General features: G+C 66.3%; 6 protein-coding genes across 6 annotated transcripts; 5 read left to right on the top strand and 1 right to left on the bottom strand.

The window, feature by feature from the left end:
- Positions 1 to 181: 181 nt before the first annotated feature.
- On the top strand, positions 182 to 2,606 carry JCM10292_003309 (F-box protein; the record flags this gene model as incomplete). The annotated part of the gene is made up of 10 exons (XM_076648522.1): positions 182 to 317; positions 383 to 495; positions 554 to 745; positions 806 to 885; positions 963 to 1,042; positions 1,095 to 1,371; positions 1,431 to 1,472; positions 1,530 to 1,603; positions 1,659 to 2,410; positions 2,484 to 2,606. 10 exons carry the CDS (start codon positions 182 to 184, stop codon positions 2,604 to 2,606), a joined length of 1,869 nt encoding a protein of 622 aa, XP_076505962.1.
- A 492-nt stretch (positions 2,607 to 3,098) lies between these two features.
- ETR1 (enoyl-[acyl-carrier-protein] reductase) lies at positions 3,099 to 4,761 on the top strand (the record flags this gene model as incomplete). Its single annotated transcript, XM_076648521.1, has 8 exons — positions 3,099 to 3,324; positions 3,389 to 3,402; positions 3,468 to 3,621; positions 3,681 to 3,704; positions 3,763 to 4,054; positions 4,116 to 4,327; positions 4,398 to 4,470; positions 4,533 to 4,761. 8 exons carry the CDS (start codon positions 3,099 to 3,101, stop codon positions 4,759 to 4,761), a joined length of 1,224 nt encoding a protein of 407 aa, XP_076505961.1.
- Positions 4,762 to 5,012: 251 nt separating this feature from the next.
- On the bottom strand, positions 5,013 to 7,121 carry JCM10292_003307 (uncharacterized protein; the record flags this gene model as incomplete). Its single annotated transcript, XM_076648520.1, has 5 exons — positions 5,013 to 5,872; positions 5,976 to 6,037; positions 6,124 to 6,424; positions 6,482 to 6,979; positions 7,076 to 7,121. 5 exons carry the CDS (start codon positions 7,119 to 7,121, stop codon positions 5,013 to 5,015), a joined length of 1,767 nt encoding a protein of 588 aa, XP_076505960.1.
- Positions 7,122 to 7,492: 371 nt separating this feature from the next.
- JCM10292_003306 (uncharacterized protein) lies at positions 7,493 to 10,643 on the top strand (the record flags this gene model as incomplete). Its single annotated transcript, XM_076648519.1, has 6 exons — positions 7,493 to 8,138; positions 8,215 to 8,325; positions 8,385 to 9,495; positions 9,555 to 10,383; positions 10,452 to 10,511; positions 10,575 to 10,643. The coding sequence occupies 6 exons, from the start codon at positions 7,493 to 7,495 to the stop codon at positions 10,641 to 10,643; spliced, it is 2,826 nt and encodes a 941-aa protein (XP_076505959.1).
- Positions 10,644 to 11,305: 662 nt separating this feature from the next.
- Positions 11,306 to 12,506, top strand: JCM10292_003305 (sugar phosphate isomerase/epimerase family protein; the record flags this gene model as incomplete). Its single annotated transcript, XM_076648518.1, has 3 exons — positions 11,306 to 11,701; positions 11,770 to 11,890; positions 11,956 to 12,506. 3 exons carry the CDS (start codon positions 11,306 to 11,308, stop codon positions 12,504 to 12,506), a joined length of 1,068 nt encoding a protein of 355 aa, XP_076505958.1.
- A 787-nt stretch (positions 12,507 to 13,293) lies between these two features.
- JCM10292_003304 (uncharacterized protein) lies at positions 13,294 to 23,864 on the top strand (the record flags this gene model as incomplete). Its single annotated transcript, XM_076648517.1, has 13 exons — positions 13,294 to 13,437; positions 13,535 to 13,669; positions 13,737 to 16,465; positions 16,523 to 17,693; positions 17,754 to 19,904; positions 19,961 to 20,137; positions 20,199 to 22,630; positions 22,689 to 22,986; positions 23,049 to 23,192; positions 23,251 to 23,427; positions 23,487 to 23,558; positions 23,621 to 23,740; positions 23,805 to 23,864. The coding sequence occupies 13 exons, from the start codon at positions 13,294 to 13,296 to the stop codon at positions 23,862 to 23,864; spliced, it is 9,810 nt and encodes a 3,269-aa protein (XP_076505957.1).
- Positions 23,865 to 23,930: the final 66 nt, after the last annotated feature.

Genomic DNA, 23,930 nt, shown 5'->3' with positions numbered 1-23,930 from the left:
GGAGCGGAAGGGACAGCGAGAGCGGTCCTAGTGGCGCGCAACTGGGCCTGCTACTCTTGCATTGCTCAACGAAAACAGTGCAACCGAGAAGCAGGGTTAAGGAGGAGGTCGACCTCGCATGGTCCGCTCCCCCACCTGGCTCTCCGAGCTTCCCCTCAGTCGCATTCGTCCTTCTCGCGTCATGGCGCCCTCGCTTCGCCCCAGCACGAGTCACAGTACCTCCATGAGCAAGGCCAAAGTGGACGTGCCTCCCTCCAAGGCCGACAAGGGCAAGAACAAGGAGGCGGACGAGATCGAGGACGATGACGAGGAAAGCGGTGCGCGGCTCTCGGAAGGTCGTCCGACGGGTGAAGGGGCTAAATCTGCTCCCGCCGCGCTACAGACGCGCCTCGCCCGCCGAAGAAGCGCAAGTCTGGCAAAAAGGGCGCGAGGGGCAGGGCCGCGACGAGGGGCAACGATCTCTTCAGCAGTCTCCCGTTCGACTTGCTTTACCAGGCGACTAGCTCTGCTCCATCCGACTGTGGCACTTGGTCTGACCGGGCCGTGCTCGCAGATCTGCGGCCTAGTCGACCCGGCGACGCTTCTTTCCATCTCGCAGACCTCGAAAGCCGTCCACCGCACGCTTGACAGCAAGGCGTCTGAGCCGGTCTGGGTCGCTGCTCGCAGGTCGGTCGGCATGCCCGACCTCGAGGCCGACCTCGCCGAGCCGATGTACGCTTTCCTCGTGCAGGGCAAGGCGTGCCAGGTTCGTTCAACCCGCTCAAAAGGGACGGATCGTGGCTTTACTGACGCCTCAACGGGCCAGATCTGCGGCACGACCAAGCGCAAGACCGAGGTCGACCACTACGTTCGTGTCCGCGCGTGCAAGGCGCACCTGAGCGAAAAGTGTGTTTCGCGTCCGCTCGTCCTGCGCGCAGCATTCTCTCCCGGTACATCACTTTCTGATTGCACTCATCGAACAGTCTGCGCGTCGAAACGGACATCCGCAAGAGGCATTCTAGTCTGCACCCGTCCTCATTTGCGTGCTCCCTCTCGACAGAATGTGCGCTTCTCCATTGCTCGAACTGACCCGTGACTGACTTTCCTTCACGCAGGGAACGCTCAGGGCAACTTGCGCGCCGACGGCGAGCTGCACTACTGGGAGCCGGACGTCCTTGCCACCTCGCAGCGCTTGCACTCGCTCGAGGGCAGCGGGAAGGGCGAGCAGGCGACGACGAGCCAAACGAGCGTCCTCACCCAGTTCTATAACGAGCGCAGCAAGCTCCGCGTCGACGTAGCGAAAGACGCCAAGACCATCTTCGCCTTCGAGTTGCGCAGCGTCGACGACAATCTCAAGGAGGACGAGGTGAAGACCAAGACGCGGCGCAAGGCGTGAGTCCGATGCATTGCTGTGTCTAGCTCGGCGGTCGTCTCATCGCTGAGTCATGCAGCATCTTCGCCAAGCTCGCCGAGCTCGGCTACGACGAGCGCGAGTGAGTCTTGCCACCGCTTGCGTGCGTATCACAGCTGACGAGACGTCGCTCGCATAGCTACCGCGACCTCCACAAGTTCCTCAGTTCCGCTCAGCCTGCAGTCACTTCGCCAAAGGAGCTGACTGAGCGCGGTGCGTCCTTTCGTCGTTTCGCCCTCACCAGCGCGAGCTGATTGTTCACACGCAGAATGGAGTCGCATCCGGCCGAAAATCCTGACCGAAGTCGATCGTCAGAAGTCTGCGAGGTTGCTGCACGAAGAGCAGGATCGGCGATCCCGCCGCCGGGGAGCGCTTCGTCCCCTGTACAATCAGCTCTTCATGGCTGCGTCGCCAGTTCAGCAGCAGGCCTTCCCGAGTTTCGAAGCGTTTACGACTTTCGACGATGTCAAGGTGCTCTGGCAGCCGGCCGAAGCTGTCGTCGACCCGAAGACCTGGCCAGCGCTCAAGCTGGAGCTCGCAGTCGAGATTGAGGCGATCCGCCAGCAGGACAAGTTCTCCTACTTCGACATGATCGGACAGCAGCTCTTGGACCGCGGCGTCCAGCTCAACAGGCCCATCAAGCGCGCCATCGAGAAGGAGCCGATCGCCTTTGTTGACGGACCGAACGGTCGCGTGCTCGCCCCACTTCACGCCAAGCTCCCCGACGAACAGGTCGACGCCGTCCTCGCGCTTGCCCTTTCCCTTCTCGAATGCAACGCATGTCTGCTCAAGCTGCCTTACTCAGACTTGGCGGCGCACTTCCGCTCCGTGCACCCTCACTCCCGCCCTTCAAGCCGCCTTGCGCCCGAGAGCTTCTTTCGTGCCATAGACGGGATGCTCTACAACGCCAAGTACGACGCGGACACGACAACCATCGACGAAATGCTCCAGCTCGGCGCCGTCTTCACGGTTCATTTTTCCGATGGAACGGAAGCCGTCGGCAAGTCCTGGCGCCAGGTGGTGCGTTTTAGCGCTCTCGCCTGTACACTGACGAGCACTGCACTGGCTAGCTGACACCGAATTTCATGGCCAGACAAGGGGTACCATCGCAGTTCCGCAGGCGCAGTCCTGGGCTTCGCCTCGCCTTTACAAGGCCAAGGACGTCACGTGGCTCTCGATCGACCAGGATCTCGTCAATGCGAGCGCGGAGAAGTGACAGGGCATGCGGCGCTTGCAGGACGAGGGAGGAATACGTCGTCGCTGGCTTGTTGAGAAGGTCGCCGTCGACACGGGTCGCAGTCGACGCGCTTGAAACGGTCGAATAGCTTTGTGGTGCCTCCCTCTCGGGCCTCTCGGGGTCTGTGCCACCTTGTGAGCGGACAACTCTTGAGAGAAGGGAAAGATCCCAATCACGCGGAAGCGGACGAGGGGGAAGGGAGGCAACAATGATCTTCGTTCGGCGACGCGCAGGTGCGCACTATTGAGTATCAGCCGAAGCGCGTGATTCGTATCAACGGGCAAGGACGGCATGCTTGCTTTCCTTGCCTGCGCCAGCTCCTCTTCGTCCCCGTCGTCCCCGCTTCTTCGCCTTCCCCGCGCTCCGCTCTCTCATCTGTCGGCCTTGCGAAGCGCGCACAGAGCTGCCGCAAGCTGCACACGCCCACGCAAGCACACGCCAGCGCACAATCCCGCCTCGCTCTCGCCTGCCATGACGCTGGTCCGGCAACTTCCCCTCGCACAACTCGGTACCGCGGGACGCCGCTCTCTGTCGAGCAGCGCACGGGTGCTAGCAGGCAGCACATGCTCGCACGAGTCCCGTGCAGTCGTGTTTGCCGAGCACGGCGACCCGGCCAAGGTGCTCCGGGCTCACCGCTACCGCCTTCCGAAGCTCGACAAGGGCCAGGTTCGCCTCCGGTTCGAGCTGGGCGCAGTCAGTGCGTGCTTAGAGCTGCTCCGCAAGAGCTGTGCTCCCGCTTACACGGCCTCTCTCGCCCGCAGACCCCGCCGACATTGTGCGCCCCACCTCCGGTCTCCATGCCGCGGCAATCGCTGACAGCTCACGCTTCCCCCCGTGCAGAATGTCATCCAGGGCGTCTACCCCTCCAAGCCTCAGGTGCGCGAGGACATCGGCCCCGAGCCGGTCAGCATCATGGGGAACGAGGGCGTCGCGACTGTCGAGGGGTTCGAGGAGGACGGCGAGGTTGAGAACAAGCTCAAAGTGGGCGACAGGGGTATATACTGCTGAACCACGTCCTGAGATTGCAGCGAGCCTGACTCATTGCTCACTCAGTCGTGATGGGCGCACCTCAACTCGGTTAGTTCCGGACGGCTGCCTGCTCATCATGCTTGGTTGACGCGTGAGTGTCCTACAGGTACTTGGCAGTCCCATGCCAACATTCCCTTCACCTCTCTCATCCCTCTGCCCGCCTCTTCGCCGCTCACTCTGCGCCAAGCCGCGACGCTCGCCATCAATCCGCCGACAGCCTGGCGCATGCTGTCCGACTTTGTCCCGCTCAACCCAGAGGAGCCCGCGCGCAGCGGTGAGAGCAAGAGCAGAAAGAAGCAATGGGTGATCCAGAACGGCGCCAACAGCGCTGTCGGGGTGGCGGTGATCCAGCTGGCGCGAGAGTGGGGCGTCGGAACCATCAACCTTGTGCGAGACCGGTGCGCTGTCCCCGCTTTCTCGGCCGGTTCACAGGTCCTCTGTTGACCTCTGGATTCCCAGGCCTTCGATCGACGAGCTCAAGCAGTCGCATACGGCGCTCGGCGCTGACCACGTCCTGACGTACGACGAATTCCTTTTGCGCGACAACAACACGCGTCAGAAGATCAAGGAATGGGTCGGCAAAGACGGCGAGCTGCGCCTCGCGCTGAACTGCGTCGGAGGGAAGGAGACGGCCGAGATGGCAAAGCTTCTGGCGATGGATGGCAGGCTCGGTACGGCTCTCGCTTTCAGTCCCCTGTTTCGCACTTTCACCCTCATCTGACGGTCCTGTCCAACTCCAAGTGACGTACGGTGGCATGGCCAAGACGGCGCTCGCCCTCCCGCCTTCGCTCTTCATCTTCAAGCGCCTCGTCTCGTGCGTCCAGTTCGCGTCTCGCTCTCCGTCGCTTCGCACTGACCGAATTCTGGCTTGCGCAGCACGGGATTCTGGCTCTCCAACTGGGTGCAGACGCATCCCTCTGAGCGTCAGACGATGATGCAGCGCCTCGCAGCGCTCGTGCACGGCGGCAAGCTGCGCGAGCCCGAGACCGAGGTCGTCTCGCTCGCCGGGACCGACGACGAGGTCGCGCAGGTGCTGAGCAACGTCATGACGAGGGTGCAGGAGGGAAGGGGAAAGAAGGTGCTCCTGCACTGGAAGGATGAGTAGCGCGCTGCATAGACTGGCCCCCGCTGTTCCCGCTGTTGTATCGCTGTAACGCTCTCCGCTCGCCTTCCCGCTCTCATCAAGCTAGCAAGGGACATGAACGTTGTGTCTGCGTTGCAAGGAGAGAAAAGAGGGGCTCAACAGGAGCGAACGATGAGCGAGGCGGACCTCTTCGCAGGCCGAGCCAGAGCGTTCAGCGGTCAACAGCGAGCGAGGCGAGCGTGAACGAACCCGTATAAGTCAGTCAGGTCGGCTCAAGGGCGCAGTAGCCGCGTGACCTGCTGCTCCTCATCGTCGTCTGACAGGCCGTAGTCAATCTCGTCCTCCTCTATGGCCTTCCCCTTGGCTGCCGCAGGAGCTGGTGCCGCAGCGGGGGCTGCAGGTTGTGATGCGGCCTGTTCTCCCTCGTCTGCGCTGTCGAGGTCATCCGAGTCGACCGACATGCCCTCCTCGTCTTCGTCCTCATCGTCAGTAAGCGGGACCATGAGCTGGACAAAGTCCTCTTGCTGCCCGAACCCGCCTGCAGCGGCGTCTGCCCGTCGTCGCTTCTTCTGCGCGGCCTCGAGCATCCGCCGCCCCGCCGCGCCGGAGATGCCCACCGCAGGCGAAGTCGCACGGCGCTTTCTTGGGCGGTCTTCGTCGTTGTCGTCGGTCTCGTCTTCGTCCGCTGTGTCCGCAACCTCGCCTTCTTCCTCTTCCTCGCCATCCTCGTCATCGTCGTCCTTCTCCGCGTCGTCTTCACCGTCGTGGCTCCTCCGCAGCACGTGCGGCTCCCTGCACCCCTTGACGTCGCACCTCCCCGTCTCGGCAAACCTCCAGCACTCGCGCACGTGCCTCTTGTCGCACTCGTCTCCGCGGTCGCACCACCCGAGCTCGACAAAGTCGCGGCAGACGGGCGCGTGCGCGCTCACGACGACGTGCGCGTACGGGCACGCGGCGCCGCGCGCGCACGAGGGAAAGTGGACGCAGTGCGGCGAGCGGTGGGCGTTCGGCGTGTGCGAGAGGGCGCAGGTCGAGGGCGTGCGCGGGCACGAAGAGCGCAGAAAGGCGGGGCAGATGGCGATCTTGGCAGAGTCGTGCACGTACGGGCACGTGTGGGCGCGGGAGCACTGGCCTGTTCGAGGCACTCGGATAGTCAGCTCTGCCACTTCAACTGGACGACCTCGCAGTCCACGGCCCTGGCATTGCGTATGCCGCCGATATTCGCGGCGACTGACCAGTTCGCTGAAAGAAGCGGCACAGCTTGTCCGACTTCGGCTTGGTGGGTCGCGCAAACCCTCTGTGGTCATCACCAGCCAGGGAGAGCGCAGGAAAACGGTGAGCAAGGATCGCCACCGGCTTCCGCGCAGGAGCGTCATGACGCACCCTCGTCCCCTCCCTCTTCCTCTCCCCCTCGCGCCCGCGCTCCTCGCTGCCTGCACGCCCTTGACCATCCCGACGAGCTTGTCGAGCCTTTCCCGCTTGCCGAGGAGCTCCTCGCCCTTTGCGGCGCGCGCGTCGGCGAGCTCCTTGCGCCGCCGTGCAAACGCGAGCGAGACGAGGTTGCCCGATTTTGTGCGGATGTAGGTCGTGCCGAGGTGGGAGGTGCGACGCGGGGTCGAGAGCGAGGGGGAGGACGGCGTGGCGGTCGAGGCGGCAGAAGCGACCGAGTCGGAAGGGGCGGCGTCTGCGAGAAGACGGTGAGCGAGACGGTTCTGCTCTTGACGGGGGAGGCACGACGCACCTGGCTTACGCACGAGCTTGTTGCCGCGGGTGTCGGCGACAAAGACGACGCCGTCAATGACGACTTCGCGCTGAGCGGGCGGCGGCACGGTCGGCGCAGGTTTGGGCGTCTCGGCGGCCGTCTGCGTTCCGATGGGGGTCGTGCGCCCGCTCGCAATGGTCGACGAGGCAGTCGAGGTCGACTGCTCGGCAGCTGCGTCTGTGTTTGCGGGCTTGTTGAGGACGAGGGTCTGGTTGCGGTAGCCCTTTGGCCCCGGCGGCGGCGGCACGACAGCGGGCGTGACGGGTCGACTCGAGCTCGTCGCCGGGTTGGGATTCGATTCGTCTGCGGCTGCGGGCGTCGACGCTCCACTGCGACCCGGTGCGACCCAGGTTGCGTTACGATGAGGAGCGAACGAGGCGCCGCGTCCGCCTCGACCGCGCCCGCGAGAGCCGCGACCTCGAGCAGAGGTGTAAGGTGGGGGAGTGTAAGTTCCGGCCTTGCGCTGCTCGATTGCGCCTGTTGCGAGCGCAGTGGCGAAGACGATGAAGCGGACAGCAAGGAGGAGTGGTCAGCAGAGCGAGCGAGGGACGGGGCGAGGCGGGGACAGCGCACTGGTGAGGCGAGCAATCTCTGCAAGCACGGCAGCGTCGTCGTCCATCGTGCAAGTGCTCGAGCGGAAGCGTCAGAGCGAGAGGAGAAGTCGAACCGGCTGGGACTAGGCGAGGCGGGGGAGCAAATGTATTCGGACTAGGTTTGCTCAAACACAGTCTCGCGGCCCCTCTCCCTCTCCCGTCGCGCTACACTCGATTCGACGGCGTGCACGCAAGCACAGAGCGCTGTCAGGGACCCAGTCCTCGCACCAGACCGCCTGCTAGCTTGCCGCACCGCTTGCCGCCGCTTTCCCCTCGACTTCGCTCATCTCCAGTCGATCCCGCTTCTCTCCCGCCCACCTCGCCTCGGACTCGCCCGAGAACCCTGCAGACCAGCTCAACAAGCCTCAGCAGTGCGACTGCTACTGCACCAGAAGCGATGCAGGCGAGCACCGCCGCGTCGTCGTCGTCCCTTGCCCTCGCCAACCCCTCGGCGGCCCTCTTCGGCCCTGCCACCAGCTCGGCACCTTCTCCCGTTGCACCCAGGGCAGCCAACAACCCGCAGACGGACGACGACGACTTCGACGAGCTCGCAGACTCGGACGACGCCGCCGCCTCGTCCTCGTCAAAAGGCAAAGACAAGGGCAAGCGCCCCGCCCTCGCGCCCGCCTCGACCAGCAAGCGCCCCGCAAGCAGCAGCGCCTCCCCGGCGAAAGCTTCGACCTCGTCCACGGCCTCGACCTCGCAGGGTCCGCCGCGCAAGCGACACCGCACGTCCACCGCCGCTGGTGCCGGCGGCGGCAGCGGCCACAGCGGGCCGTACGTGCCCCCGCCGCTCCCGCACTACACGGTCAAGCGCTCGTCGCACAACTCGCGCTCGTCGCCCCACCTGATCGTCATCAATCAGGACGTGTCGGACGGCGACGCGCGCAGGTGGCCGCCCATCGAGGAGCGCCAGCCGGGGCACAAGGTCAACGGCCGCGAGTCGTGGTACGAGTGCCAGGATCCTGACACGGGGCGGCACAAGAGCTTCCGCGAAAAGGTCGGCGAGGAGCTGGCCAAAAAGCTGAATCTCATCTCGCCAGGTACGTCGCCATGCCGGCCTTCTCAATCTCTCGTCTCGTTCGCAGAAGCTCATGCTGACTTGGACAACGCTCACAGGAGCCAAGCAGGAATACTGGGCGATCGAGGAGCTGCCGGCCGGGCACCTCTTCACCGTGCACCACGCCACGACGGGCTCGAACCAGTGTCGTACCGACGTCTATGTCTTCGGTCCGTCCACTCGGTCTCACCTCGCAAGAATGTGTTGCTAACGTGCACGACCCTGGCAGGCTCGGCCGCGACGCACAAGTTCCGCACGGCGAACGAGTTTGTCCCGCACCTGTATTGGCTCCTGCAGCACGGCCCGGCCGACACGCTCAAGTGCGAGTGCAAGTACTGTGCCAAGCGCACGCAGGGCGACGTGAATCGCATCGTCGGCCTCACCGACGGGCGCGCCAGCTCCGTCTCGAGCCAGACGGGCGGCGGCGGGACGCCCGTCGTCACGCGCAAGGCGGGCGGAGCAGACGGCGCGAGCGGGACCGCGACGGCCAAAGTTGCGCGGATGGGCGACCCGGGCACGGAGAAGCTCCTGCCAGATCTCGCGGCGGGCGACCCGCGCAAGAAGCACAAGGGCAAGAAGAAGCGCCGCACGCACGACGGCGGCGTCGACGGTGCCGTCGCGTACGACGACGAAGACGACGACGCGGCAGGCGAGGGCGAGGGCGTGGCGCGCCGCTTGCCGACGTACAAGGGGTCGTACCAGGCGCGGCAGAAGGACGAGGACCTCGCGAGCTTTTGGAGCGCGCGCCTCGCCGAGCTCGTGTGGGCAAAGCTCCCGACGCCGCTCGTCTCGCGCGACGCGCAGCGCGGGGACAAGAAGATCACGCACTGGCCGGGCATCGTCGTGCGCCGCAAGGTCGACATCGACGCCAAGCTGGTCTCGCCAGAAGGGGGAGACGAGGCGGCGCCGCCGCAGACGAACGGGACCGCTGACGGGCAGGACGGCGAGCGGGAAAAGAAGAAGGGCGAGGCGAAGACGGAGGATGGCGAAGGCGAGGGCGGGGCAACGGAGGATGGCGACAAGGCGCCGGCTCCTCTCGGTCCGAAGCATCGCTTTGCCGTCAAGCAGCGCTACGCGTACGACGTGCGCCTCCTCGCCGTCATGGAGGAGCTGCGCACCGTCCCCGAGGTCGACGTCAGCCCCTGGCTCGCGCACGACCCGGCCGCGGCTCTGTCGGACAGCGACATGGCCCAGCACGAGGCGGTCAAGCACGTGTGGGACGGCGAGCGCATCACGCGCGGCAGCAAGCTTCGCGACTTCGAGTGCTACGAAGACGCGGTCACCGTCTTTGGGATGGCGCTCCAGGTTGCCGCTTGCCTCGTCGTCTACTTCTGCACCAAGTCAGTGTTCCGCTTAATCCGCTCAGTTGACTAGTATACTGACGCGCCCGTACCCGCAGCGAGCGCTACGTCCCTACGAGCGACCACATCGAAGAGCAGCCGAACCTCAATGTCGAGCAGAAGGCTGCGGTCGAGGAGCAGCGGAGCAACTGCGGCTTCCAGTCGTTGACCTGGGGCGCCGAGCATATCTGGGCGGGCGACGTCGTGCGCATCCTTCCCGACGCTGCACAGTTCGACTTTGCGCTCGAGGACTTCGCCAAGGCCGCTAAGCTCTCGCCCGAGACCCTTCGCGAGACGATGGCCGCGCGCGGGCCCTGCCTTCGCATCGTCGGCATCTACATGCACCCAGAGCAGAAGCGCCTCAAGCTCGCTGGCCAGCTATTCCAGCTCGTTGACGACGATGTCGCTTCACCGTCCAAGAGCGGCGCCGATGGCGTCGCTTCTGCGCCGCAGTCTAACGGCACGACGAGCACGTCCGACTCGAGCAGCAAGGGCGGTGTACTCAGCGCGCTCGTCAACGGCGCGAGCGACTCTCGCGCGGCGCGCACGCCGCCGCCCGTCGAGCCGCGTCCGCTCCCGCCCGCCCCGGCAGGGACGCACTGGGTGCAGCTCACCGCGCCCGATGCGCAGCTGCAGGTCGATGTCGAATTGCTCGGAGGGCGGTACCACCCCCCGCCCATCGCGCTCAACACGCGCGAAAAGGTCGCCGAGATCCAGCGCAGCCTCGACGCCGCCGACGACGAGGTCAACCGCAGCCGGAGCAGCGTCGATGGCGAGGACGGAGCGGCCGACAGCGGCGAGGTCGTGACGGCGACGATCCCGCTTTCGGACGAGCAAAGGCGCGTGTGCCTCGCCGCCCTTCGCCCGGCCTTGCGCCTCTACATGCAGGTGCGTGCTCTACACTGATTCACTGGGCCAACAAGATCGATTTGGTCTTACCTTTTCTTGTACTACAGTGCGGTGTCCACCAGCCCGACCGCTTCGCCACCCTGGTGGCAGCCGAGAACGAGACGGAGGTGCGTTTCGTCAGCCCGTCTATCGTATCGACTGGAAATTCTGACTTTTGCCGTGGTCCGTAGGTCGCCATCCGCAACTGGCTCGACAGTAACGGCCTCCTTCGCAACGGAGATGCGGCAGGGTCGTCGTAGTCGCGACCTGCTGGACCGCTTTTTCGTCTGCTCGCCCGCATCGTACTTCCGCTCGTCCATGTTGTCGCCTGTCACCTCCTTCGCAGCTTTCGCAGCCGTCGCAACCACACTCGCAGGATTCCCTCGTCGCCTTCTTCCCGCGTTCTTGCTTTTCACCGTAGTCTCCCTTCGCGTGCTCAGTCCACTTTATCGGTGGCGCATTCCGCCGCCGTCGCTCTCGCTTGTTGTGCCTCTGTTGCAGTAGCTTGACCTGGGCTCGCGTTGCACCGCACGCCCGTTCTGTTTCCACGGGGGCGGACGGCAACCTTCGCAAAGCCCTCCATCCCTCCTGTCCCTTGACCAGGAGAGGCAGGCCATATCTGGTGAACCTCGCCGCACGACGCAACAGCTCAGGCAGCAGCACCGCCTCTCCGACCTCGCGCGACGAGGCTCACTTTGGTCGCTCGGCCAGCTGACGTCTCGGCAGACTCGCCCTTCTCGCTCGCCTCGCAGGCTCCGCTCGGTGCCGTCGACCGTCGTGCAGCTGTGCAGCGTCGATAAAAGCTCCTCGAGATCAGCAGCCGCTTCTCAGACGCCCTCGCTAAACGGCCCTTGCCCCATCTCGTCGTCGACTTTCCCCACTTCGGCTCGACCTCCGCCTTCGCTCCTCAAGCTCCGTCGCCATGCCCGACGAGACAATCACACGCGAGTCGCTCTCGCAAGTCGTCCTTTGCTACGCCTCGTGCTCGCTCGGCCAGCCCACCGACGACCTCCCCACCCGTCTCTCTCACCTCGCCTCTGCCGGCTTCTCGCACATCGAGCTCTCCTTTCCCGACCTGCAGGCCTACGCCTCCTCCTCGCTCTCGCGCAACGTCGGCGCCTCCGACTGGGACGACCTCGTGCGCGGCGCAGAGGGCGTGCGGCGGCTGTGCGACGAGCGCGCGCTCAGGGTGTTTATCCTGCAGCCGTTTGGCCAGTTTGAGGGCTGGCCCGAGGGGAGCAAGGAGCGTCAGGAGGTGTGGGAGCGCGTCGAGGGATGGATCCGGATCATGAAGGCTGTAGGGACGACGACGCTGCAGGTACGTTCTCTCGTCGTTTTGCGACATTTTCTCCCTTTTGAGCGGCGGCTGACTATCCTCGTCCGCAGGTCGGGTCGAGTGACGTCGAGACGATCGACTGGGACCGCAACGTCGTCATCAGCGACCTGCGCGAGCTGTGCGACCGCCTTGCCAAGGAGGGTTTCAGCCTCTCGTACGAGAACTGGTGCTGTACGTCTTTTTCCCGCTTGACCTTCCCGCCGCAACGCAATGCTCACGCGTGGAGCTCCCCACAGGGTCCACGCACGCAGCGACGTGGAAGCTCGCGTGGGAGATTGTGCGCGACGTCGACCGCGCCAACATCTCGCTCAACCTCGACACGTTCCAGACGGCCGGGTCCGAGTGGGCCGACCCGACGCGCACCAACGGGCTCGTCGACGCTCCGTCCGACGCCGAGCGCGAAGAGCGGTTCGCGGCGTCGCTCGCCGAGCTGAGCCGCGTGGTCCCGCCCGAGAAGATCGGGTTCCTGCAGCTGTCGGACGCGTACCGCGTCGACCCGCCGCTCGAGGACCGCACGATCGACGGGCTGCGCCCGCGCGGGAGGTGGAGCCACGACTACCGCCCGCTGCCGTACGAGGGCGGGTACCTCCCCGTCGAGCAGGTGACCAAGGCGGTGCTGCAGACTGGGTGGCGCGGCGTGCTCAGCGTCGAGGTGTTTGACTCCGGGCCGGACGGAAAGGGCAAGGAGGGCGTCGACCTGGGCGAACATGCGAAGGGCGCGGCGCTCGCGGTGCAGAAGCTGCTCGATGCGTGTGCGGATGACTGGCCTCAGAGCGGATCGACGTAGACGCGGCTAGCCGAGCAACACAAGTCGGAGCAGCTTCTACTGTGGACTGGAGCAGCGGAAACTCGACGGAAGTCAAGAAGGGAGAACGAGAGAGCCAGGCTTGTCGTCCGCGATCCATCGAAGCACGGCGCACACCGCACGGCCCCTGGAAGCCCTCACACGGCCTCTCGCCCTTCTCCACTCCTTCGGCACAGTCAACGCGAGCCCAATTCCATACTTCCTGAGCATCCTCACGGCCCAAATCCCCTGAGCGCCATTCACAGCAGAGCAGAGCAACAGGCTTGATCCCTCGCAGCGAGCCAGAGTCCTCGCGCTTCTCGACATCGTACTGTAATGCGTATCTGCGCTTGCGCGGCGGCGTATGCCTACCAGCGCGGAAGGAGCAGGCGAGGCAGAGACGACAGCGACTCAGATGAGGAGCAGGCGCGACGAGAGGAAGAGCGTCGGCGTCGCAAGCAAAGAAAGCAATTCGCAGGTGGAGAGAGCTCTATCACGGTGTCCCTAGTGCACTCCAGCGAGCAGCAGTGGGTGGGCGGAGCAGAGGGAGCGTCGAGGTGCAAGTGGGGACGACGACCAGCCCGCTCCCGTCGCCTGCTCGCCTGCAGACGCGGACTGGACGAGCGCACAGCACAGCAGAGCTCGACTGGACCTGCACGGCCCCCTTCATCCGCGCCTGCACTCGAGCACCCTGTCCTCGTCCTCGCGACTTCCACCTCACAGCAGCGACCCACTCCCGGTCCTCGTCCTGCTTGGCAGCGCCAGGGACGCGCACAGGCGCACCGGGGCCATGCCCACCCTCGACCGCTTCCTCGCCGACATCGGCGCAGCGCAGCTCTCGACCGCGGTGGCCCTGCCCCCGCCCGGTGCACCTCCCCACGGGCCCGCAGCCGCACTGCACGCCCGCCTAGACGACGAAATCACACAAACCAATGTGAGCCCCTTACCGGACCCACACTCGACCCGACTAGGGCCCCCCAACTGACCCTGCGTTGCCCTCGACGTGACGATGCTTCTCGCGACTCTCCCAGGACCGCACCCTCGCGCTGCTCAAGGACAACTGGGACGACCTCGCCGGACAGCTCAAGCACGGCGACGACCTCATCCGCGAGCTCGAGGACGAGGAGAACGAGCTCAAGGCGCTCGAGCAGGTCGTCGACGGCCCCGTTCGTCCCCTCCCTCCCCTTCCACCTCCTTCTCCGGCGCGTAGACTGACGAGAACACGGTCTTCAGGATGCATTCTTGCCGCCCCTGGTCGCCCACCTCGAGGAACAGCAGTCCCTCGCCGCCTCGCACCTTCTCTCGACCGCCTCTGTCGCGCTCCTCTCGGCGCTCCTCACGTTTCACGCGACCACCGCGACACTCGCTTCGGCAACGACTGCCGGCAACCTCACTTCGGCTGTCGAAGCGCTCCGCAGCGTGACGGCCGCCGTCGAAGAGGGCGCCGAGGAGTGGATTGAGCAGACCGAAGTCTGGAAGGTCCTCGTGCGCTGGGCCGGCGAAGAAGAGTCGCGCCTCGAGGCTGCACTCCAGAGCGCCCTCGAGGGCTGCTTCGAGCTCGACTATGCGAGCGCGTCCCACGAGCACACGGCGACGCTCACCCTCCGCGAGCGCATCGCTGCCGCACCAGACGGCCCGCTCCTCGCCGTCGACGAGCTCATCTCGGCGCTCGAGGAGCTCGCGAGCATCACGGGCCGCAAGGACCAGGTCGAGCCGTTCCTTGCGCGCCTCGCCAAGCAGGTTCTGCGCCACTTTGTCGCGCCGTTCCTCGAAGCCAATGGGAAGCTGCGCGACCCGCAGGCCGAACACCCAGACGAGGCGGTTGCTTCTGCAACCAAGCCGCGACTCGCCTTCAAGCTGCGCGAGGCGCAGGAGCAGGGCTCGACGCATGTCGTCTCGCTCGCGCCCGCCGGTGAAGGTGCCGACGAGCAGGACACGGTCGCCGCACTCTCGTCCTTCCTCGCCTTCTTCACCGCGCACTCGTCCCTCTTCCCGCGCGCCGGCACGCGCGACCAGCCGTCCAAGCACGCCGCGACGCTCACAGCGCACCTCACGCCGTCGCTACAGTCGTACCTCATCTCGTCGCACCTCGCGCCGAGCCTCCCCTCGTCGACGGCCTCGCTCGCGTGGTACCAGACGCTGCTCTCGTCCGCGAGCGAATTCGAGGCGTCCTTCCTCGCGCAGCACCACCTCTTTGCGTTCCTCCCCGCCGCGCTCTCGGCCTCGCACCAGCACCAGCACCAGCACCGCGAGGTCGAGGAGCAGCGCGTCGTGCGCAGTTGGGCCGCCCGCGTCCCGCTCCACTGGGCCCGCACCGTCGGCGACCAGGCGCTCGCGCGCGTGCGCGCGGCCGTCAAGGCGTGGGACTGGGGCGAGGGCGAGCACGTCGAGGTCGAGGTGCGCGAGGAGGACGAGATGCTCGGCCTCTTGCTCGGACTCGGGATGGGCGACGACCTCCGCGCGGGAGAGGGAGAGGGAGCGGGGACGCCCCGCACCGACAGGGAGACGGAGCGATTCACGCGCGAACTCGTCCTCCAGACGGTCCCGCGCGGCGCAAAGCGCGAAATGACGATGGAGGAGGCGACGGCGCCGAAAGCGCCTCGACCGCGCTCGCCGCCGCCTCCGCCGCCTCCCGCGCCCGCACCTGTTCCTGCACCGGTTGAGGAGCCCGCCGCCACCGCGCCCGCGCCCGCGCCGCCGCCCGCAAAGGGAGGCAAGCGTGGCAAGCTCGGCGCGGCGCGGATCGCGGCGCCGCTCGAGCCGCGCAGCCCGAGCCCGCCGCCGCTCTTCCAGGGCAACGATGCGCCTCTCCCTTCGCCGCCTTCTTCTTCCTCCGCGCCGACCGTCCCCGCCGACCCCGCCCCCGTTCCCTCCGCCGCGCCCGCGCATTCGCCGCAAGCGCTCGACCCGGCCTCGATCGCGGTCCCGAGCGCCGCGGCGCAGACGACCGATGTCTTTGCGCCGCTCGAGGACCCGTCGCGGGTCCCTGCGGGCGAGATTGGGAGCACGGCGGACGTCGCGCGCGAGAGGGGAGTGGAGGTGTTGGAGGGGGTGCATGTTTACAGGGCGGGGGTCGAGGAGGAGAGGGGGAGGGAGGACAGCCCGGAGGAGGAGCGGGGAGAGGGGCGCGTGCTGATCAAGGAGGAGGAGGGCGAGGACGTCTTGCCGCCCGCGCACGAGCCTGAGGCGGCGCAAAACTCGCCGCAGGAGGAGGAGGAGGAGGACGTCAAGCCCCGCGCGATCAAGGAGGAGAGCGTCGAGCCCGAGCTGGCGCCGCCGTCCGACGCCGACCCCGTCCCCGATCCCGCGCCCGCCGCATCCTCGCACTCGCCGAGCCTCGGCCTCTCGTTCGACGACGAGCCGCCGCACATCAAGCAGGAGGACGACGGGGACGTTCAGGCGCACGAGAACCCGTACGTGCTGCACGAGGTCGACGAGGAGCAGTACACGGATGAGCAGCACACGCAAGAGCCGCCGAGCGACCCGTACGCACCGCCGCCTCCTGCTGCTGCGGACGAGCGCGACCCGTACGCGCCTCAGAAGGCTTCGAGCGCGCGCGACGCGTATGCTCCCTCGCCTCAGGACGCGGCGCACGACCCGTACGCACCGCCTGCGACGGCGGAATCGCACGACCCTCATGCGCCGTTTGCGACAGACGACTCACACGACTCGTACGAACCCTCGCCCCAGGAGGAGGCGCACGACCCTTACGCGCCGCCGGTGCGTGACGAAGCGCACGAAGCGTCTGCGCCGTCTGCTCCAAGCGACGCGCATGACCCGTATGCACCGGCTGCTGCGAGCGAGGCGCACGATCCGTCCGCTCCCTCGGCGTCCTCCGAGCCGGACGCGCCGGCTGAAGAGCGCAGCTACGACGAGCCGCAGGAACTCGCCGCGCCCTCGGAGGACGCGTCGCAGGACCCCTATGCCCCCTCGCACCACACCTCGCAACAGTCGCACAACTTGTACGTATGCGCCGACATCGAGGTGTTGCAGGGCGCTCACACTGCTGTTGTTAACAGCCACTCGCGCGATTCCTACGCTCCGCCTGCGTCTGCTCAAGACGACTCCGACCCCTATGCACCGCACTCGCCGTATCAGTCGCATGATTCGCAGCCGTATGAGCCGTACGAGCAGGCGAACGACGCGCAGCAGTACGAGCAGCACGATCACCAGCAGCAGCAACAGTACGAGCCGCAGCAGTACGAGCCGCAGCAGCACGACCACCAGCAGCAACATTACGAGCCGCAGCAGTACGAGCCGCATCAGCACGATGCGCCTGAAGAACCGTATGCGCCGGTCGAGGCGGCGTACGACCCCGAGCAGGGCGACGCCGAGCCGTACACCGTCGATGAGCAGGGCGCAGGCGAGGCGTATGACCCTGAGTCGGCAGCGGCAGATCCGTACGCCCCGCACGATTCTGCGACAGACGTCTCCCCCGCTCAGCACGGCGAAAGCGAACCGTACGACCCGGAGCAGGGCGACTTGGACCCGTATGCTCCACCCGCTGACGACCACCAGCACCCGTCGTCTTCGCCGCCCGAGCAGCAGTACGACCCGTACGCGCCGGAAGAGCAGGCGCAGGACTTCGCGCCGGAGACCGCGCGCGCAGAGGCGGAGCAGCCGCACGACCCGTACGCGCCCGCCGAACCACAGCACGACCCGTATGCGCCCGTCGAGCTGCAGTACGGCTCGCGCGCCGAAGGCGAGCAGGCGTACGACCCTTATGCGCCCACTGACGAGCAGTTTGACCCGTACGCCGATGAGCACGACTTCTACGCGACCGAGGAGCAGAACTTCGACCCGTACGCGGCGCCCCAACCTGCGTACGAGGCAGGGCCGTCGAACAACCAGTCGCAGAGCCCCGTCGTCGCGCAGGAGGAACCGCAAACGGCTGCGCACGATCCCTACGCGCCGATGGGTCAGCCTGCGTCCGTATCTGAGGGACACGCGCAGCAGTCGTACGATCCATATGCGGTTTCGCACGATCCGTATGCTCCTTCGACCGCTGTCGACTCGCATGACCAGTACGGTCCGGCTCACGACTCGCATGACCCGTACGCTCCGGCGCACGAGTCGCGCAGTCCCTACGACCCCTACGCGCCATTGGATGAGTCCTATGACCCGTACGCCCCCTCGTCCGAGGAGCCTGGCGCTCCGCAGACGTCTCACGCGGAAGAGCCCGCTGCGTCGGTACGTTCCGGCTTCCTTGCAGCGCTAGAACTGTGCGATGCTAACACGTGATCTTCACAGGAATCGCACGACTACTATTCGCCTGCAGTCAACTACTATCCGCAAGAGTCGACACCTGCGCCGCCTACATCCGAGGCCGCCTCGAATCTCGCCGGGGTTCCTCCGCCTCCTCGCGCTTTCGGTGGCGTACCTCCCCCGCCTCCCGCCTCTTCGTCGGCAACAGCAGCCGCACGTACGCGCGGCGCGGCGAAGAAGCGGCAGATCTACGTGCCCAGCATGGACACGCCGGCTGCTGCAAACCCCGCTCAGCACCATGCCGCGGACGCCTCGACGCCGACAAACGTGGTCTCGCCGCCTCCATCGTCGTTTGAGCTGCAGCAGGCAGCCTACGTTCCGACGCAGACTCGGAGTGTCGCAGTCTCGCCGCAGCCCTACACGCCGCCCCTCGTACCGGCACGCTCGTCGTCGACTGGCCTCACTCGATCACTGCCCGGCCGCCCGTCCTCCCGCCAAGACGGCCCGATCCTCAACCACATTCAACAGCGCTTCGTCTCGCCTCCGCCTTCCGCGGTGAACCCGTATGTTCCGCTCGCGAATCCGCCCGCCGCCACTCAAGCCATGACGCCTGGCGGCACCTACATCCCGGCAAACGACCCCCTCTTTGCCGATCTGTTCGGTGGAGGCGGCGCAGCGAAGGCGAGTCCGTCGACCTTCTTCAAGGCCGACCCACCAACGCAGCGGTCGTCCTCGAACCCGTCGCCAATCTCGCAGAACGCAAACTATACGCCCGCACACGCGGGCGGACCCTACGGGCAGGCCGCTGGGTCGTCCTACGGCCAGCAGCAGTACGCGTACCAGCCCCAGCAGCATCAACCGCAGCAGTATCAACCGCAGCAGTACCAGCCACAGCAGTACGGCCAATACGGCGGGTACGGCACGCAGGAAGAGGTCGAGGAACTGCAGGACCGTTACGCTCCCGCCTACGACGCGCAGCAGGCGCAGTACTCGTACGGCTACGAGCAGCCGGCGATGCGCATGCGTGGGGGCGGGGGGCTTGCCTTTTCGGACGACGAAGAAGAGGTCGACGAAGACGAGGACGAGGACGAGTTCCGCCCAGTCCTGCGGATCCGAGGCGGTGCCGACCTCGGCGAGATGAACGACGACGACGGCAACCGCAGCGCGGATGACTGGGGCTTCGGCGACGACGCTGGCGGCGACGGCGACGATGACGGCTGGGGCTTCGGCGAGGACGATGCTGCTCCGCCTACTCCGCCATCGCCGGCGCCGGCCGCTGCGGCAGCCAGGCCTGCTCCCGCTGCCCCTCCTCCTGCACCGTCGAGCGCTCCGACATTTGCGACACCACCACACGCGGCTTCGCACGCTCCGTCGGCCTCGGTCACTTCCGTCACCTCATCGTCCGGCTCACGCTCACGCCCGCCCTCGTACGCCTTCTCGCCCAGCCTTGCGCCGCCTTCCCTGCCATCTCTCGATCTTGGTGCCGACGTACCCGAAGAGGAAGCGGGTGACGATGCTTGGGGCTTCGGAGACGAGGACGAACCCGCTGCTCCACCCTCACCTGTGCCAACAGCCGACGCGCACCGACCACCGACACCGCCACCTGCTCCCGCTGCCGACGCCGCGGCTTCGACCGAGCCTGTCCCTGCCTCGCCTCAGCCTCTCCCTGACCTTCCGGGAGCGCCGCCGCCCGAACCCGAAGTCGCGCCGTCGCCTAAACTCGGAGCCGCGCCTGAACCCGAGGCTGCTGCCGACGACTGGGGCTTTGGCCAAGACGCCGATGCTGAAGACGAGGCCGGAGAAGCTGGCTTCCAGGTCTCGGTCGTGCCTGAAGAGCCGGGCGACCTGCTCGAGGACGAGAAGGCGGTGCAGCAGAACGCGACCGTGACGGCTTCGCCGCCCTTACCGGCACTCGCCGACGACCTCGTCGGCGAGGAGGCAGCACCAACGCAGGAAGGTGCATTCGCCGGGGAGGCGACCACGCCGCAGATCAACGAGTCGGCCGTCGAATCCGCCGCAACGGGCCCGGAGGACGACGGCTGGGACCTCGAGGAGCCGACCTTCTCGCCAGTCGAGGGCCACGCCGCGCCTCCCGATGCGCGTCCATTCGCGGTCGATGAGCAGGAAGAACCTCAACGGATCGATGAGCAGCCGCCGACTGCCGCGCCAGAACCCGCAGCGGATCCTCAGGAAGACGTGTGTTTTGCTCTTGACCACCTTCTCGATACGGACTCACCAGTACTCTCTGGCAGCTCGAGCTGTCGGCCTTCCCGCTCGACCACCCGTCGTCTCCGCCCGACACGGAGCACGCTTTGGAAGCGGAGCCCGCCGCGCTCACTGCCGGCAAGCCTAACGGTCCAGCCAAGGAGCGACGTCGGTCAGTCGCCATCGACCAAGCTGAGCCATCGGCCCTCAATCTGCCAGCCCAGGTACCTCTCCCACGCCACAAGTACCCGAAGCACCGATAACTAACTGGCGTAGCCGGCGCAGGAGATCGAGCAGGAGTTCCCTGACGTCCCCGATGTGTCGGACCCCGGCCTCCCGCTCGCCGCTCAGCCTCTCCCGCATAGCGACTCTCGCGAGGCGCACGTTGAGACTCCTTCTACCGAAGCGAGTCTGCAGGACGTTGCGGCCGAGCAGATCGACGACGCGGCCCAGCTCTTCAGCAGCGATCAGGCCGTCGACGCTTGGGGACTTGGCGGCGAAGACCACGACCCGGATACGCCTGCGCCGCCGCTCGCGACCGCCGAAAGCTTCTCGGGCGAGGCGCAGAAGGCTGAAGCGCTCGACAAGGATCTCCCGGCCGCGACGACCCTGCTCGACCCGCAACCGGTTGCCAGCGACTTTGACGACTTCGAGGACTTCACGCCGGCGCAGCCCCAAACGCCTGTCCCCAAGCAGGAGTGGGAGCCGTTTGAGGAGCCTGGTGACGAGCCAATCAGCAGCTTGCCGCCGGACACGCAGAAGAAGAACGACTTCGAGGACGACGAGGAGCTCGAAGGTCTCGCAACGCGCGCCGAAGATCGCGCGTCCGCCGAGTCACACGCCGCGGCGCAGCCTTCGTCCGGCGAGCCTTCCGACGAGGGCTCCGGCGTTGTCGTCTCCCGGGAAGGTGCCATGTCTTCGCCAGAGGTCGTTGAGCACTCGGACGCGTGGGGCTTCGACGGCGAGGCGGAAGGCGCCGAGGTGCTTGGCGCAGCGGATCCAGCGTCGGAGGAAGTGGCCGATTCGGTCGTGCAGCACGAAGCCGAGCGTCCCGACACGCACGACGAGTCAAGCGTCCAGCACGAGGAGGTGCGCCCTATCGTCGACGACGCCATCGCAGTGCCGGGCCTGCTTCTCGCCGCTCAGGACGCGCATCCGCAGCAGCGTACATTCTCGCCGCCGCCCGACATGGTTCCCGCAGGCGACGACAGCGCGGCAGAAGCTGCGTGGGGCTGGCATGACAACGAGGGCGGGGCCGAGCTGCTGCAGGACGACCGCGCACCGGACCACGAGCAGGGCGCGATCCCCGTTCCGGGCGAGTCTGCTGTTCAGCATGAGGACGAGCGCGGCGTGGCGGAATCCGTCGAAGTTGCGGAACCTCCTACCGAGCTCGCTCAGCCGCAGGATCCCACGCTTTCCCCGCCGCCGTCGTCAATTGTCGTGAACGACGAGCACGGCTGGAATCTCGATGACCAGGAAGGCGCCGAGGCTTTGCACGATGAGCCACCCCTCGACGTTGAGCAAGCAGCTCCGCCCACGGACGATGATTCGACGGTGCAGCACGAGGCAGAACGTCCCATCCTTCCCGCGTTGCCGACGGACGGTGAGCCGCTGGCTGCCGAGCTCGCCCAGCCGCAGCTGCATACCGTCTCTCCCCCTCCTTCGGCTCTCCCATCCGATGCTCCCGTCGAGCAGCAGCACGACGCCGCGCTTGACGAAGGGTTCGACGATCCCTGGGACCTCGAGCCCGTGGAGCCGCACCCGTCATCGCCTGCGCGAGCGGACAATGACAAGACGCTTCCTGCGGTCACCGACTCCAGCGGCATCGAACAGGATCAGCAGCCTTCGACGAACTCAACGGGCGTCGTCGAATCCGCTTTCGAAGGTTCGCAGGCGGCAAAGGCTGAGCACGACCTCGGCCTCGACGAGCCGTTGGGCGAGCCAGCCGTCGAGGATGTCGCGTCGCGATCGCCTGGAGAGGTTCCCGTCAGCCAGCTCGCCGATCATCCCGCCGTGGCGAGTGCGGACGACTTCCCCGCCGCGCAGGCTCCGCCCCACCAGCATGCATTCAAGCCCGCGCGCGCCGATGTTCGCACCGAGGAGTCTCCGTCTGTCTCGAGACGGGCCAGTGCAGGTGCAGAGCCCTCGCCTGCGGACGAGGAGGGCAAATGGGGTTGGGACGCCGATGCGGAGGTCGACGCCGGTGCCGATGCCGACGCAGGTCCCGCAGGCAAAGCTTCATCTACGTCGGCCACTGCACCTGTACCCGCTTTCGAAGCCCCGACGTTGTCGCCTGCGCCTTCACTCGACTCACCGCAAGCTTCAACACCTGCCCCTGCTCTGCCCCCTGCACCTGCGCCAGTACCTGCCGCGACGCGCGCGGTCCCGCCCGCGGCGGACGCTCCTCACTCCACGACAGCCATCTCAACGCCCGTCGCGCAGCCTCCGTCTCCCTCCCCCGGTCCAGACCACTCTCGTACCATCTCGCGCGATGAGTGGGCGTGGGAGGCGGACAAGGAGGAAGAGCAGTCGTCCGCGCCACCCGTCGCCGCGGAAGTCAAGACCGGATCGGACGAGTCTGCCGCAGAAGAGGCTCCCGCCAAATCGAGCCCGCCTCCGGCCCGTCGCGAGCAGATGATGGTGTCAAAGCGGTCGCGCGAAATCGTCACGATCGCCGAGGAGATCCTGCTCGAAGCACTCCAGGTCGCTTCACCTTCGTATGTTTGGTCTCTCCGCCTCCAGTGCCGCTCCGCTGACTCGAGATAAAATCCGCAGCTTCAAGCACCCCGAATTCTCCGCCGCCGCCGCTCCCCTTCTTCAGACCTTCATCTCGCTCCTGTCGCTCTATCGCGCGACGGCGGCCGTGCACAACTCGCGACTCCTCGCCAGCGTGCCCGCGATTGGTATGCAGTTTGCCAACGATGCCGAGTGGATCGGTCGCGAGGTCGAGCGCGTCTGGCGGACTGCGACAGAGGACAAGGAGCTTCAGGTCGCCAAGGACCAGGCGGACGAAGTCGAGCTTGCGATTCAGTCGACGCGGCAGCTCGGTCGGGACACGAGGCAGAAGCAGATAGTGCGTTCTGATGCCGCATTCACCGCTCAGCGGGCTGGCTGACCCTCGCTCCTCACCGACAGGCCATCCAGCGAGCGGCGCTCATGGAAAGCCTCGACGAGGCCAACGGGTTCATGCGCACCTCGGACGACAACCGCTACTCCGCGTGTGAACGCGCCTTGCAGCAGGTGACGCACACGCTCCAGCGTCTCGCGCTCGTCTGGAAGGTGCGCCCGCGGCTGTATGCTCTTCCCGCTTACTCAAGCTGACGCACCCCCACTGCAGCCTGTCATGACTCCCACCGCACTTTACACGTCGATCGGCGGCCTCGTCAACGAGGTCCTCCTGCGCGTTCTCGACGAGATCGAGGCTCAGGCCGACATCTCGGAGGAAGAGTCGATCCGCCTCAACAAGCTCTGCAAGATGCTCCACGAGCTCGAGTCGCTCTTCGACGGTAGCGAGGTGTGTCTCCCTGGCTGGGCTTACCGTCATGGCGCACGCTCACTCCGTCTGTCCTGCAGACAACCGTCGGGCGTGAGGTGCCGACCTGGTGGAAGTTCAACTTCCTCTCCGAACTGCTCGAGGCTTCCATGGTCGGTCGTCTCTCTCTCGCCCCTCGAACTTGCGACGCCGTGCTGATCGTCTGCGTCAACAGGCCGACATCATGTTCCTCTTCGAGCATGGGCATCTCGTCGACTTCGCGCCGCAAGAGATCGTCTCGCTCGTGCGCGCACTCTTTGCAGACTCGTCGCTCCGCAACCAAAACATCGAGAAGGTACGCTGATTCCCTCGAGCGCTCTGCTTCGAGGCTCCCGGCTGACGTCGCCATGTTCGAGCAGATCCTGCGCGGCCACCCGACGGCGCCGCCGGAGGAGGAAGAGTGGGGAGGCTTTGAGTGAAGTAGTGCAAGTCTGTGCTGAAGCAGCGCAATGTTGTTAGATTCGCATCCGTCTCGCAATGCAAGA

Source organism: Rhodotorula paludigena (genome assembly GCF_050403205.1).
Source record: "Rhodotorula paludigena JCM10292 DNA, Rt_paludigena_JCM10292v1_ctg16, whole genome shotgun sequence".
NCBI classification, from domain to species: domain Eukaryota; kingdom Fungi; phylum Basidiomycota; class Microbotryomycetes; order Sporidiobolales; family Sporidiobolaceae; genus Rhodotorula; species Rhodotorula paludigena.
The sequence above is the reverse complement of the archived record's forward strand: the minus strand, read 5'-3'. Positions and strand labels throughout refer to the sequence as shown.